At 41.7% G+C, this 14,488-nt stretch overlaps 1 protein-coding gene across 1 annotated transcript in view; it reads left to right on the top strand.

Moving 5' to 3' along the window:
• Positions 1-14,488, top strand: part of DTNB (dystrobrevin, beta) — a 175,709-nt gene that overhangs the window by 50,798 nt on the left and 110,423 nt on the right. Inside the window, exon 8 of the mRNA XM_010002203.1 lies at positions 568-692. Within this exon, the coding sequence (XP_010000505.1) occupies positions 568-692 (125 nt within the window). The remainder of the gene's footprint in view (positions 1-567; positions 693-14,488) is intronic.

The raw sequence follows: 14,488 nt of genomic DNA, 5'->3' as shown, positions 1-14,488 counted from the left end.
TAAGTGCATGACTCAGGCCAGCCATCCATTCCTGAGTGTTTGGCAATGCTTGTCACCAGCCTTTCCGTCTTTCTTAGATGATCCCAGACTATCTGCTCGTGTGGAATTAGTTAGCACAACACAGTGAATTTGTGAAAGAAAATAAAAAACACATTTATGTCTATCTTAACACTGTTTTCCCTTGGCTTTGCCCATAATAAACAAAAAATGTCCTTTGTTCTTCCCCTTCCTGCCCGTCAAAACACAGCACCTGTGTTGAGAAGACCTTGTCAGTAAGTCTAAGAAATCCCTTAATTGGATGATTGCCCCTTGATTTAATTCCTGGTAGGAACACCAAACAATTGGTTTATTTCCTAATCTTGCTTACTTTTCTTGAACTACTTTCATTTTTCCACCACAGGACTGTGTAGTTTCTGTAGTAGTTTCTCGGGTATGGTACAATGTAACTGGATATTTCTGAATATTCTAGTATTACACATTTTTTCACTCTTCTCTGTTATCTGATTGCACATGTTACCCTGCTCTCTGTAACAGCCAACTCATTTTTGTCATTCTTTTCAAAACCAGAAATCACCTGCAAAGAAGCTGAGCCATGCAATTAGTAAATCACTTGGTTGTGTACCAAGCAGAGAACCACCTCGGCCCATGTTCCCTGAGCAGCCAGAAAAGCCCCTTGATCTGGCACATATAGTGTGAGTATCTATTTTAATCCAATTTTCACTTAATCAGTGATACAAAGTAAGGTGTTTGTGGCTGGATTTGACTTTGGAGTGGGCTAGCAGGAAGGAGGCCTTTGATTATAATCATAAAGTTGCAGTGTTATAAGTGTTTCTCTGAAAAATTATTTGAAATGTATTGTTTTGTTAAGAATATCTTTTTAGTACAGATTGTTAACTTGCAGTTAAAGCCTGACTGTATATTCTACTCATATCAATTAGCATTTCATAGCACTAGTCAGTCTTACCTTTTGCACATCACCATACTGGATCAGAATCTCTTTTCTCATTGATTGTAGATTAAAATTATATAAACAAAACTATGTTAAACATATTTACTTGCAAGTTAATGTTGCCTAATGTTTGTAGTAGTGGGATTTAGCTTGCTGCTGCTGCCTGGGAGCATTGGTTTTACATTTTGGTTTGTGTCTATGAGAGGTTTGCTGTCTTGTTCTGCTCAATGGTGTTATTGTTACTCTTCCATTCTGACCTCATCGAACTGATGTAATGATTTTAACAGAATACAGTTGTCCTGGTGTTGATTTGAACAGACTTGAAATCAGTCCACTTCCCCCATTTACCAGTTTTGGCATCAGAAGTAAAACCTGAGACAGTAAAAAAAACCTAGACAAATTCTGCTATTTTATGTGTGTAATAAATACAGCCTCCAAATCTGGCTTATGTCCTACAGAGTCTTCAGACTTTTCGTAATTTAAGCACAGTGTCTAGAGAAGGGAAAAGAGCAAAGCAAAGGGTTATAATTTCTGTGAAATGGAGGGTTCCCATTTTCCTGAGTATTTGAGTAATTTGCAGGTCTGAGACTAAGTGGAATCGGTGCTCTTCTGGTTTTATTTTTACATCAAAAATACCTAATTCTTCATGGACTATTTTCTCTGTCACAATTTCTGAATGGAGATCCAAGGTATTAAAATCTGAATGTATATAACCCCTGACAGCTCAATATCAGAACATGCTGCTTGGCCTCTTCTAAGGCTGTATGATTTTGATTGACTGGCTCTTCTACACACTCCTTTTAACAGTTGCGGCAGTCATTAAGACAAGCTGGAGGCCAGCTTGGCAAAATATTGGAAAGGTGAGAAGTGTCAAGCTTATTGTAGCGTGGTAACACACTTGTGTGGCATAGAAGATCCAGAACTTGATGTGGAAGAGTAGTTACAATGCTGAACTCCTTAACAACATAGCTTTGAGCTTTACCAATTTCTGCTTAGATTTGTGGTTGTTTCTTCCAGTTCCTGCATCACTGAATATTTACCAACTTCTATAATGCTTGCTTTAGTTCTGTGCAGTGAGGGGAGCTGATCTGATTTAATGGAATATAATTGTTCTTATTTTCTCTGTGAAATTGCACTCAAAATCAACAACAAAGTACTGTTCAATTCAGAGCTGAAGTCTCTGTCCTTCTAAACAAATGGCTTATCAGACCCAGAAGGACAAGGTTGTACATTGTCCACAGAATGAGCTACATGCCTTGACCAGGATCTGTTGTGGAGCTTGTCACAGAGCTTTAAATCTTGATTATCTGTTGCAAGGGTGCAGCTCAGCACCAGACAAAACAATTCTGTGCTTAAAACCTTTATCAGATCACAAATCCATTCACTTTTTTCTTTTTAGATTTTTCTTTGTGCTGTTTGCATGTTGAAATGCACTAACATTAACTAAATTAAATTACTAGTTAACAATGCAATACTTCTGTAAAAAATGAAAGAATATGTAGTTGCCTAAGTGCAGTGTATGAAAATAACACCAGCAGTGGTGTAGTGACTGCCTGGGTGAAGGAGGGCTGCAGAAGCTGAGACAGCTTTATTTCTGACACAGGTTACCAAGCTTGAGGAATTACTTATTTCTTTTGCTAGGACTCATTGATTTCTTAACAGATCAAACAACCATAAGCCCTTAGCTAGACAAGGAATGGTCAAGGCAGAAGTGGGTGGCTCACTTCTGTGGTTTGTATTTTTAATATGTGACCTGTTGGACATGTGGGGCAGGAGGATGTACAGCATGATACCTTCTGCAGTGGCTGAGACCACTGCCAGGCACTCTTGGCAGCAGCAAGGCAGCTTGGAGACATCTGCTCTGTGCTGCCAGCTTTAGTTAAAAAAAAAAAAAAGTGTCCTAAGAAGCCCAAGTTTTGGGAGATAGTGCCTGATGCTACACAGATGGCTGTGGGAGCAACAGATAATGGCCTGCTGTAAAAATAATGTAAGGCAGTGGTTCATGTCAAACACTAAATCACATGAAAATAAAAAGAAAATGGGACTAAAAAGACCTACTGAATTTTTTTGTAGAAGAGATCCAAGACCTTTGGAGTTTTCTGTATAAGTGATACCACTGAAATAAAAAAAAAAAAAAGCCCCCTATCCCCCACAGATTTTAAGTGTGAAAAGTGACATAGCCAGCAGAGATTCTTTGATAGAACTCAGCTTGTAAAGAGGAATTGCTTAGGGCCACATTGAGTCATTATTTAGGTGTCAGTGATCAGGGCTTGATTATATTTTTCTTCTGGTAAACAAGGTGCACATCAGCATCTAAGAAATGCTTCAGAGGAGACTGTCTCACAAAGCTAAAATCAACTTCAGCTGAGTAAATAATGTGACATAAAAATAATAACAACTAGGAGCAGTTTAAGACTACTTGGCTAAATGTTCCAGGGAAAAGAAGGCTTGGAAGAGAAGTAAATACAGATACCCTTGTCAAGGGAAGGAGAAAAGACAAAATTGGCAGCAAATAATGTAAGCTAATGATTTAAAAGTTATTGGAGAAGAGTTTTCAGGTTGTGGTTTGGCAGGAGAGCAGCTGTTGTGCAATCTGCTGCTGGTGAGATGCTTACCTTCCAGAGGCAATCCAAAAGGACGTTGAATTGCACTGCCTACCTTTTCAGTCCACATTGTATTTTGAAAGAATTTCTTAGTTTGGATACTTGCTGCTGGTTGTTGATATATCTTGGAGCACTGGAAAGTTCCCAGAGCACTGGAAGAAAATTCATATGATCTAATTTATTTTTTTCAAGGTGGTGGTAGGGCAGGGGATGGAGTCAAATAGGGCAATCTCTGACATGTTTACTAACATGACTTTGATGGTGAATAAAATAATTAAGCAGATAAGATATGCTGCAGATCAGTAAATAAAAAAGGTAACTCATGCCAATCCAGATTTTGGCAATTTGGTGTAGTCAGTCTCAGTTTGTATCTTTTTTTATTAGATTAATTTTGATTAGTAAAGTGATATTGTTGGCATGATGCATTTATTATGAGCATTGCACAATTTAGAAAACAATAATAAATAGAACACATATGCAGCAGATTGGGGGAAAAAATTGTTTAGCTCATCCTCAATCCAACTGCCAAAGCCAGGTTGCTGGACAGGGTGTGTTTTCAAGCGGAGTCCTGCAGGAATCAAGCCCAGCTTCCCTGCTAGAAGTGTTTGCTTTCAGGAAAATGGTACAAAGTCAGTAGCTGTAGGCTGGATGAGAGCAATGTTGAAGGAATGAAGAAGACAAAAAGGACAGTATGTTGGGAACAGTGACTTGAAAAATGTTTGGAGGTCATGGGATGCAATTGGTTGAATATTCATTTTTGGTGGTTTTGTAACCAAGGACACTAATGGGATCTGAAGGTGCAAATGGGGGAGTTTGTGCTTGGTGGTGGCAAGTTCCTCCTCAGAAAACTCTATTTACAGCATCCACAATCAAGGCATGTCAAAGGACCAAAGTGTCTGAGAAAGTAAATGAAAACTGGTAAAGTAGTGGAAGTAGAAGTGGGAAGTTGCCTAGCTTTGCATCCAGAGACTCAAGTGATCTAAGTACAACACGTAGAGGTTAAGGAAAAAATTGGTATTTCTAAAAATAACTATCTTAGGTAAACTGAATACAATCCCAGGGAACTTTAACAAAAGGCTTAACAAAAGACACAGTCCATTCAGAATAAAAAATATATTTTTAATAGTGAATGCAAATAAATAATTATTAGGGTAGATCACCAAAATCAAAAGTGGTGGTGGAATTTTTGCTGCCAAAACTTTAAAACCAAGAGAAGAGTGTTTTTAAATCAAATAAGAATTCTAGTCAGTCTTATGTTCTGCTGTGTTTGACAGCAGCTCAATGATTACAGCATTTCCTTATAGCCTTATGAGAGATAAAAAACACGCACAGAAATTTTCACTTAGTCTCAGAGTCAGGAATATTACAGAATCCACTGCTGCAGCATCATAAATATGCTCCATCGGGCAATTATGGATTTGCTTTACTTACATTTCCAAAAATAAGTGTGTGTTTCTGAAACTGCCTCTCCCTCAACCTGCGTTCCTGCAGCCGTGTCGGGTCAGTAATATAAAAATGGAAATTCTGCTATTTTCCTGCTATTTTGATGCATTCTGCTTCTCTTCCCCTTCTCTCTCTCCCTGCGTCCTCCCCCACATTGTAAGCTGTGCCTAGGTGGGAGTTTCCTGGCTGCTGCAGAGCCATTCTGCATGAATCATACCCTTTTTTTGGTGTTGGTTTTCTGGATATGAATGCTGGAACACACAGGCTCCAAAGGCTTCCCCCCTTTTTGTAAGGAATTACAATCTACATCATGGAGAAAAAAAAATGAATAGGCATTTAAAAACCTTTAGTTTATATTTGATAAAGGAGAGGTTGTATTTGAAATAAGATAAATATTTTGGTGTTTTCCTTCACTGCGCTGTCATTTCAGGCTGTTCATTTTTCCCCTGTCTCTGAAGCCATCAAATGCAAACCCCTCCCATCAGAGCCTTTATTCTAAGGTGTCATCTGAGATGGATCCTTTCAGGGACACAACCCTGTTGCCCAGGATGTGAAAAATTACCGTTCTTAACCAAAATGAGGATTCTTAACCAGCAGTAGCTAAGGCTGCTGGTCACATCCTGCAGCAGAGGTGACAGCGCCGGGCGGTCCTGGTGCTGGTGACAGATGGGCTGCGTCACGCTCGGCTGTAGCAGCCGATGCTGCTGCCCCTGCTGCTCCTCCCTGCTCGCTGCCAGGAGTCAGTGGCACAACGTGGCATGTGTCATCCCTGCAGCTGTTCCTCTCCGGGACTCAGGGGGTGCAGGGTGACACTGGCAGAGGTGGGTTTGTGCTAAGGACTTATGCCATGGTTGAGGACAGCTGAAGGGGTCATGCACATCCCACTCTGGTGGCTGACAGGAAAGGAGTCTGCTAGGATCCTCACTAGGTGACAAATGTGCAAAGCCAAGCAGAGATAAATGACAATGGGCTACTTCAGCTTTGCTGTGTTAGAGGACTGGAGATGCTTCTTTAGGCCTTCAGCAGGTAGGTGAAAATGAGATGAGGAGGAATTGGTAGGGAGTCACAGAGTGTTCGTGCTCCTTCGGCCAATGCTGACAATTAGGAAAGTTCAGGGCCATATCATGCTTGTGGTGGTATGTGGTCAGCCAAGGCCAGTATCATCAGGGAGCTATCATCCCTGATGAGGCATCCCTGGTGAGACACTGGCCCAGGTTGCCCAGGGAATTTGTAGATGCCCCATTCTTGGAAGTGTTTAAGACCAGGTTGGATGGGACTTGGAGCAACCTGGTCTAGTGGAAGGTGTCTTTGCCCATGCAGGGGGCTTGGAACTAGGTGATCTTTAAGGTCCCTCCCCACCCAAACCAGTCTGGAATTCTGTGTGCATAGGATGTTTGCATAGGTCATATGTGCATAGGAGATGATATGGCTGACATATGGTAGCCCACGTATATATTGTATATATTGTATACAGTGCCAAAAAGCTGTGCTCTGGCTGTTAAGATACAGCAATTCCTCTTTATGATGGAAGAACCTGTGTAGCTGTGAGACCTATATGGGGAAGACTGCCCATGGACTGGGCTTCTGCTTTGTCCCTGTTACATGATTTTATTTACATGTCACATTAAGTTAAAATGTGAATTAGATCCTGTTTCTAGCAAAATGACACTTTATAGATTCACCTGAGTTCAAAAGACCAAGAGAAGAAGTTTAACTCTTTGAGGAAGGCAGAAATTGCTGAGGTTGAAACAGGGCATGATTCTGCATCACCTGCTTCCCGTAGGAAATCAGAGTGACTTTTTGTTCTCTGCCAGCAGCAGGATGTCTGATTTCATAGAACCATATAATGGTTTGGGTTGGAATGGACCTTAAAGATCATCTAGATCCAACCCTCCTGCACTTATTTACGAGAGAGTGACAGTCTGAACATCGTCTTTTTCATAGACTCACAGAATGGTTTAGGAGGGAAGAGACTTTAAAGCTCATTCAGTCCCAACCCCTTGCCATGGACAAGGACACTTTCCACTATTCCAGGTTGCTCCAAGCCCCATCCAACCTGGCCTTGAACACTTCCAGGGGTGGGACTAAAGAGATTGGGAAAAGATTTGAGTTTGAGTATTGAATATATTTCCTCCTGGACATTTTTGCAAGGCTAATGTGTAAAAGGTTTGCCTTTGCATATGAAAGTTGATTTTATGAGGTCTTTGTGAAGAGTTATAGTAAGAATACCCATTTGCAGGTTACAGAGGTGTTTCTGGACCATCAGATATAGGTGACCCGAAGTTTTGTCTTGTTTGACAATAAAAAAAATCGATTTTTTGACTTCCCTTCTTTTCCCCACAAATGCTTTCTCAGGCAGCAATGACTTGGGCCTCTTTCATTGCTTCAGCTCAAAACCCTGGAGGCAGCAATGACGTGTCAAAAATCATATCCCCTGATCTGCTGCTACTGCTGTAGACAACTGTACTGAGAAGCTTGTGGATTACGCTAGAAACCAAGAACTGATTTGCTTTCAAAACTGCCTGTTTCTTAGCCCAGGCTGCCTGTTGCCTTGGCAGTGCTAAATAGTGGGGCTAAAACTTCATTAGCTAATGGAGTGAGTCTGCTTTTGGTGAAAATTGTTTCTTCTTCTTGCAGTTGCTGAAGAGCTCTGTGGTTTGGAGGTGTCCAGACACCTTGTTGTCTGAGGCACTCATGATGCTCACATGACTCAAAGGAAGTGTTCTTGTGAGCTGCCCTGGTGCTCTTTTGCCCGGGACAGATAAGGGAGAGGAATGTACATGGGTGATGCCAGCCACTGGGTCTTGAGTGTTGTGGTCCCCTGGGCTGTGGCTGCCACATGATCTTTGGCTGTCAAGTCAGTGTCTTAACTTGTGTGTTACTCTACCTCTGTTCATCCTTTTAAACTGCTCTGTTTGAAATATCTCATAAAACAATACTTCTAGCAAGAAAAGTTGGGTTGAATGTTGATGGATGGTATGTAACTGCCAGACATGCCCATTGCATAAATTATGCAGGAAACCAAAATGCTCCAGTAAAGTTTTCTGCATGGAAGCTCCCACAGCCCAACCCCACCTTATTTTGCAGTAAAAATTGTATATTATTGTTGTTATTTCTTAAGATTTCCAGCTTCACTCAGTGACTGGACTTCTTTGGCAGTGACAGCCCTCACTAGAGGACCAGGGATAAAGGGAACCCAGTGGATTTAGTGTATTTGGATTTTCAAAAGGCTTTTGAAAGGATAATTTGTCAAGCATTAATGTGGGATTGGGAAAAAAACAACATCTTTTGATGTACAGAAAACTGTTAAGGGTTAGGGAAGCAAAAGCTAGAGGTTAATAGTCAGTTTTCAAGGTGAAGAAGGCTCAGCACAGGGTCCATCAGCTGATCCTAAAGAGATGAGGCAGGGCTGTCCCCACAGATGGTGCTGCACAGCAGCAATGATGTCTTGTGGAGTTTTGTGCAACGTTGCACACCACTTTGCTGCTGAAATCACCTTGCTCTGGATCAGAGCAGAGACTGGCCTGATTAGGAATATTTTTATACTCCTTCAATATGAAGCTTGTCTGTCCGACTGCTGAAATTCAGTGAAAACAGCAAACAAATCACAGGGTTTCTTCCAGGTAGGGAAGTTTCCTGGAAAATCTTTCTGTAAAAGCTTTGTGGCCTCCAAAGCCTTCAAGAAAACTAGATCCTTTCTCTTAGAATCAGGGGTTGCTGATACAAATCAGCTTCTTAAATGGATTAAATAAAATCTAGATGAACACAAGGGGAAGGAAGAAGAAATATGCTTAGGTTGCCAGTAATTATTGCTAATGTACATCAAAGATGACTTTTTATAGAAGCTAAGGTCAGAAAACATTAAATTAACCAGTCTGACCTGATTATTAAGTGTCACCACCTTCCTTGTCTACTGAGCCCAGTGAGTTGCATTTGGGAGAAAGTTACCTCCATAAAGGCACTCAGCCTGATTCCCAGAGGCTAGAAATGCCCAGTTTCACATGTAGTATGTGTTTGAGTGGATAGTCTTCCTCTCTGAATAATATTTGTGGTTTATTTCAATTTTTTTTTCCTCCTAAACTGTCTTCTGTTTCCAGCCTTTGTTTTGTTTTTATTTCTCTGGCTAAAGTCCAATACATTTCCATATATATATATATTTTCAAGGATCAGATTAGCTCTGCTTCCAACAAATTGCCTTCCCCATCCACTGCTGTCTGTCATCCTTTTTTGGAATTAAAGTGCTGTTCTCTGAATCAATGAGATTCGTGTCCTATATGTGTAATTTTACATTTGGCCTTATTTAAATACAGTATAATATTAAAACAAAGTATTAAACCACAGTTTATCAAGGCTCATTTTCTGTGTACATTGAACCCATAATTAGATCTTTCATAGTAGCTGTAAAAGCCCACAAAGACCATTTAATTTCAAAGATTACAGACAGACAGATGTTTTTGAGATTTAACAGTCCTTAATCCATTTAAAGAGACTTTGTTGATGTTATGTAGCTGCTATTTTCAGTTTTGCAGCAGTAAGCAACAAACTTTATGGCAGATTCTGGCATTGGTTGTTAGGGGGTGCCACAGCAGTGGGGGGTGTGGCACGTTGGGAGGGTGAGGGCAGGGCTGAGGGAGCACACACTCTCCCATCAGAGCTCCTTGGTCTCTCATCCCACCACCCACGGGTTGTCAGGACAGTGTGTCTGGGGGTGCAGTAGCACCCTGCATCTTGTGGGTTCAGACCAGATCTAAGGAAGAAATTTATGAAGAAATTATTAGAAATTAAGAAATTAGTTTATTCTGAGGGTGGTGAGACACTGGCCTAGGTTGCCCAGAAAAGTGGGAGATTACCCATCCCTGGCAATATTCCAAGTGAGGTTGGATGGGGCTCCAAGCAACCTGCTCTAGTTGAAGATGTCCCTACTCACTGCAGGGGGTTGGACTAGATGGTCTTTAAAGGTCCCTTCCCACCAAATCTTTCTATAATCCCTCAGTGCTGCTCTGAGCAGCAGCAGGAAAGAACAGACATGGATTCCTCCTGGGGTGGGGTGGTTGAGGAGGTTCCTCTTGTACAGCGTTCAGTATCCTGAAACTGCAGTATGTGAATAATTGACAGATTCCCTGTGTTCACCAGGAACAGGAGAGGGAAAAACCTGTCACCTTTCTGTGCTTCATGGGTAAGAAAAAGATGAATCAGATAATTGAGAGAATTCTCTTCCATCTGAAGTGGGGCTGATATGAAGAAAGGAGAGAACTAAGACCTGGAGGTGTGCCAGTGCCTTCCTCCCCTGTTGATATGGGTCATCATTGGGAATAGTCAAGGGAAACTTGCTTTCTGTGATGGGAGCTTGGAGATGTTCTGGTTGCACTGTTGTGTCTGTGGGGGGTTGTGTGCAAATTCCTAAGTCTATAATAGAATTATGTCCACTGTGGTTTGCTTCTGAACATTTGTACTGCAAGAGATTCCCAGTCCCCATGCTTCATAGCCACATTTTGTGCTGGAAGAGATGATGAATAGCAACAGCCAACCTCCCATGGAGTGATGAGCTGTGTGCTCATACCCCTCAGGTTGAACAGCTCACAGTTCCCCTTCCACGGTCCATAGAGATAATCTGCGGGCTGGAGCAGCTGTGCTCTGGAGACAGGCTGAGAGAGTTGAGGTTATTCAGCTTGAAGAAGAGAAGGCTCCAGGCAGACCTTAGAGCACCTTCCAGGACCTGAAGGAGCTCCAGGAAAGCTGGGGAGGGACTTTTGACAAGGTCAGGGAGTGATGGGATGAGGGGGAATGGGTTTCAAGCTGCAAGAGGGGAGATTGAGATGAGATCTGAGGCAGAAATTCTTTGCTGTGAGGGTGGTGAGACCCTGGCCCAGGTTGCCCAGAGCAGCTGTGGCTGCCCCATCCCTGGCAGTGCTGAAGGCCAGGTTGGATGGGGCTTGGAGCAACCTGGTCTAGTGAGAGGTGTCACATCCCATGGCAAGTGCTCATGGCAGGTGATTGGGACTAAATGGTCTTGAAAGTACCTCCCAACCCAAACCAGCTTGTGATTCCATGATGAAGGGCCATTCTCAGCCCACATGCAAACACTAGCAAGGCACCACATGGTTTGAAAACACACCCAAGAGCTCAGCTGCAGGGACCCACATGCACCAACCTGCCTGGAGCTCAGCAAGAGTCTTTCTACACAGATGCCACCATGATCTGAAGAAGGTGATGTTGGAAGCTGAAAAGCGAATCTTAAGTATCGTCATGCATTGGATTCTCACACACAGTTGTGGGGGCTTGGCATGCTGTTGTTTTTATCTTTTTTTTGCATTTTTTTGAAAATAGATCTGTTTTCCCAAGATCTGCATAAGCCTTTGGAATGAATCTGTTTTGCTGGAATCCAAGGGCTTATTTTTAACTTTCATGCGCATTCTGTCACTGCTGAGGAATGGTGTCAGCTTCTATCACATTATAAGGATTTTATACCAAGATTACATAAATATACATGTTTAAAATGTAAAGATGTTTCACTGAAGATGCATTACATCTCTTTTTATAAAAGCTATAAAGCTCACCATGTTTGAAAAGCATCTTTTCCTTGGTTTTGGTGTTAAGTTTTGCATTTGAATACACCACCTGCTACATTGAGTTTTCCTTTATTTCCCAGTGAAGAAAACACATTTCTCTGTTTTCTGTAGTTGCCTTTATCAGTGCTACTTCAGAATTAAAATGTTTTTAGTTATCTCCACACTGATGGGTTGATTTGACTGATACCTCATGCACGTTTTCTTCATAGTTTTAGACTGAAATTCCCCTCCAGCATGTGCTGCAGGATGGACTAGGGTGAGGGGTCAGTGTCTCATGCCCAACTCTTGCTGGTATTAGATGTTCCTCTTGAGTGAGCTCTTCCTGGAGGACAGGGCAGTTTCTTACTTTTGGTTTGTAAATAATTTTTCTGCTTTACACAGGCAAAGTGTTCATCTGGATTAATCTGTAGAGGTGTTAATCCTGGGGACAGGCATCCCTTGCAACCTATTTACTTTGGGCTTATTTTCAATTCCTGAAGCATTTTGGCCACCCTTCTGATTGAAGAACTCTGAGTAGAAAGGCTTAGATGATATGCCTTGACTGCAGCTGTCCCTGTTCTCCATGACAGAATAATTTTAAAATTTCTTTTCAATTCTTTTTGTTTGTTTCTGTGCCAGGCAGTGGGTATGTGCATTTTTAGCTGGCTGAGAGAAATTGCTTCTTGATTTCAGACCAATGGGAGATTCTTGTGATATTTTCCAGCAAAATGAAAGGGAACCTCCAAGTGATGGGATTATTATTCTGTTTTTTGTCTTTTTTAATGTATTTTGAATTCTTTTTTTATTCATGTGGTAAATCAATCTTATAATGATCTTTTTATAGCAACAGTAAGCAGCTCACACCTGTTCCTTGACCATCCAGTATTTGTCATAGTGTTATTGACATAACACTATGTAATGTCATAGTGTTATGGGATTATGTCAATAGTTATTTAATAACTTCACATCTTACAAGATTTATATTTCCCAGTTCTGTAAATACTGCTGTTATTCTGGGACAGAATATATAGTGTTAGTTATAATGCCTTTTATACTTTGAAAAAGGAGCTGAGACTTTTTTTTTAATGCTTAAGCTATTGATGCTAAAGCCAAACTAATTTCATCTAAGAATCTACTTCTTTATGATCAAGTTAGGAATAAACAACCAGGGAAAGTTGTTGTGACTTTTTGATGCCTTAGATCCAAACTTGAATTCAGGCTTTAGAGAAATGTAAATAACTTATTTCAGTGCTGGAGTATGTCAGTGAAATTTAATTTGTTTGGGTTTATATGCAGGAGGTCAGACAATGTGGTGGAATAATCTTTATTATACTTAGAGTTATTAATCATATGTTAATTTTTCTTTTCATTCAAAATGTACAGGAGTTGGCAGTTTAGTGTGTGTATGTTGATTAGAGCTGTGCTCATACTCAGTCACTATTTCTGTTCCTTCCTCCCTGCTGCTTTTTCCTCCCTTCATTCCTCAGGAGTCTCCGCAGCCCTGGGCTCTGCCGCCCCTTTGTCTGCCGGTGCTGGGAGATCAGTCCTGATGCTGCAAGGCTTAAAGCCTTGGCTGTCTTGTGGCTGCTGGAGTCTGGGATCCTACTGAAGTAGGAAAAAGTCTGAGCCACCAGAGGCTTTCAAATCCCAAATGTCTATATGGCAAATCACCTGGAATTTTAGGAAAGAGAGAAGCTGCTCTGTACTCCGGTTAATCCAGGTGGGCAGCGCCGTGAGAGCCTCCCCTGGAAGCCAGTGTTCTCAGTTCATGTTTCTCTTGGTGGTTTTATTTCCTATCAGTTTATTCAAGGGGAAGCGTGTAATGAAGTATCAAGTGTTTGTTTGCTAAAGAACTTGAGGGCTGCGCGGGTGAGCCGAGGGGACACGGCTGCCCCTTCGCCCCAGACGCGCCACAACGGGGTAGATGGAAACACCGTTTTTAAAAGCCCCCGGTCCTTTTGCAGCCGGACGATTCCTCCTTGACCGCCTGGTCCAACCTCCAAAGCTTTTTTGTAGGATGAGATCCCTTGTGCCCGGGAGATGCTGGGTCACGTGGCGGCGGCGTTTCCGTGGAGACGGCGCGGTGCCGCGCCTCGGGATGCGGCGCCTCGGGATGCGGCGCCTCGGATGTGGTTCGGGGGGGCGCGGGGGGGGGGGGCGGCGGGAGCAGCGGCTGCCCGACCCCACCGGCGGGTTCTGTTCGGTTCTGGCTGTTGGTACAGAGGGACGGGGCGTCTGGAACGGGAACTTGCTGAGTGCTTCGGTTCCGTCTTAGTCATTTCTGAACAGGGCAAGAACAAAGTCATTATGAAGTAATATCTCACTTGGTGCCTTGTTTGCAGTAGGAATTATTATTTATACCCATTCGTGCCCATGGAACGTTGTAGTGGAACACAGAAGAACTTGCCATGGCATTTTGTCATGACAAGTCATATGCATCTTGCAAATTACTGGAAATAAATAGGCAGGATAACAAACTCCTGTTTGTGTCAGTGTCTCTAAATAGTTGCTGCTATTCCATTTCCATGCTAGGGAGCAGCCAGTTGAAGAAAATGTTCTTCAGTGCTTTTGTTAGAGGTTTTGCACACAAACAAATTGGCCATTATATTAAAAAAAAAACCCCAAACAAACCCAAGGCTAGAAAAGCAAATTTAAAAAAAATAATAATAAAAAATCCCTAAAAAAGTGAAAACTTAATTTAATAATTGCTCTAAAATAATACATTATGTATATTTTCACTAGGTGTTAATGATACTTTCTTTTCCTCAGTACTCATCTTTTTGTAAAATCTGAAGTATCTGTATATATTTTCAGGTTTATGATTGGTTTTTAACTTCTTGTCATGTTTCGTTTGTTTCTGATCATCTTAAGAGAAGCATTCACCTTAAATTATTTTTTCAATTGCTACAAAACCCTGTAAAATTGAAATAGTCTGGTTGTCATTC

The sequence above is a fragment of the Chaetura pelagica genome, unplaced genomic scaffold (genome assembly GCF_000747805.2).
Source record: "Chaetura pelagica isolate M959 unplaced genomic scaffold, ChaPel_1.0 scaffold107, whole genome shotgun sequence".
In the NCBI taxonomy this organism is placed as follows: domain Eukaryota; kingdom Metazoa; phylum Chordata; class Aves; order Apodiformes; family Apodidae; genus Chaetura; species Chaetura pelagica.
Note: the sequence above shows the minus strand (reverse complement) of the source record. Positions and strands in the feature narration are given on the sequence as shown.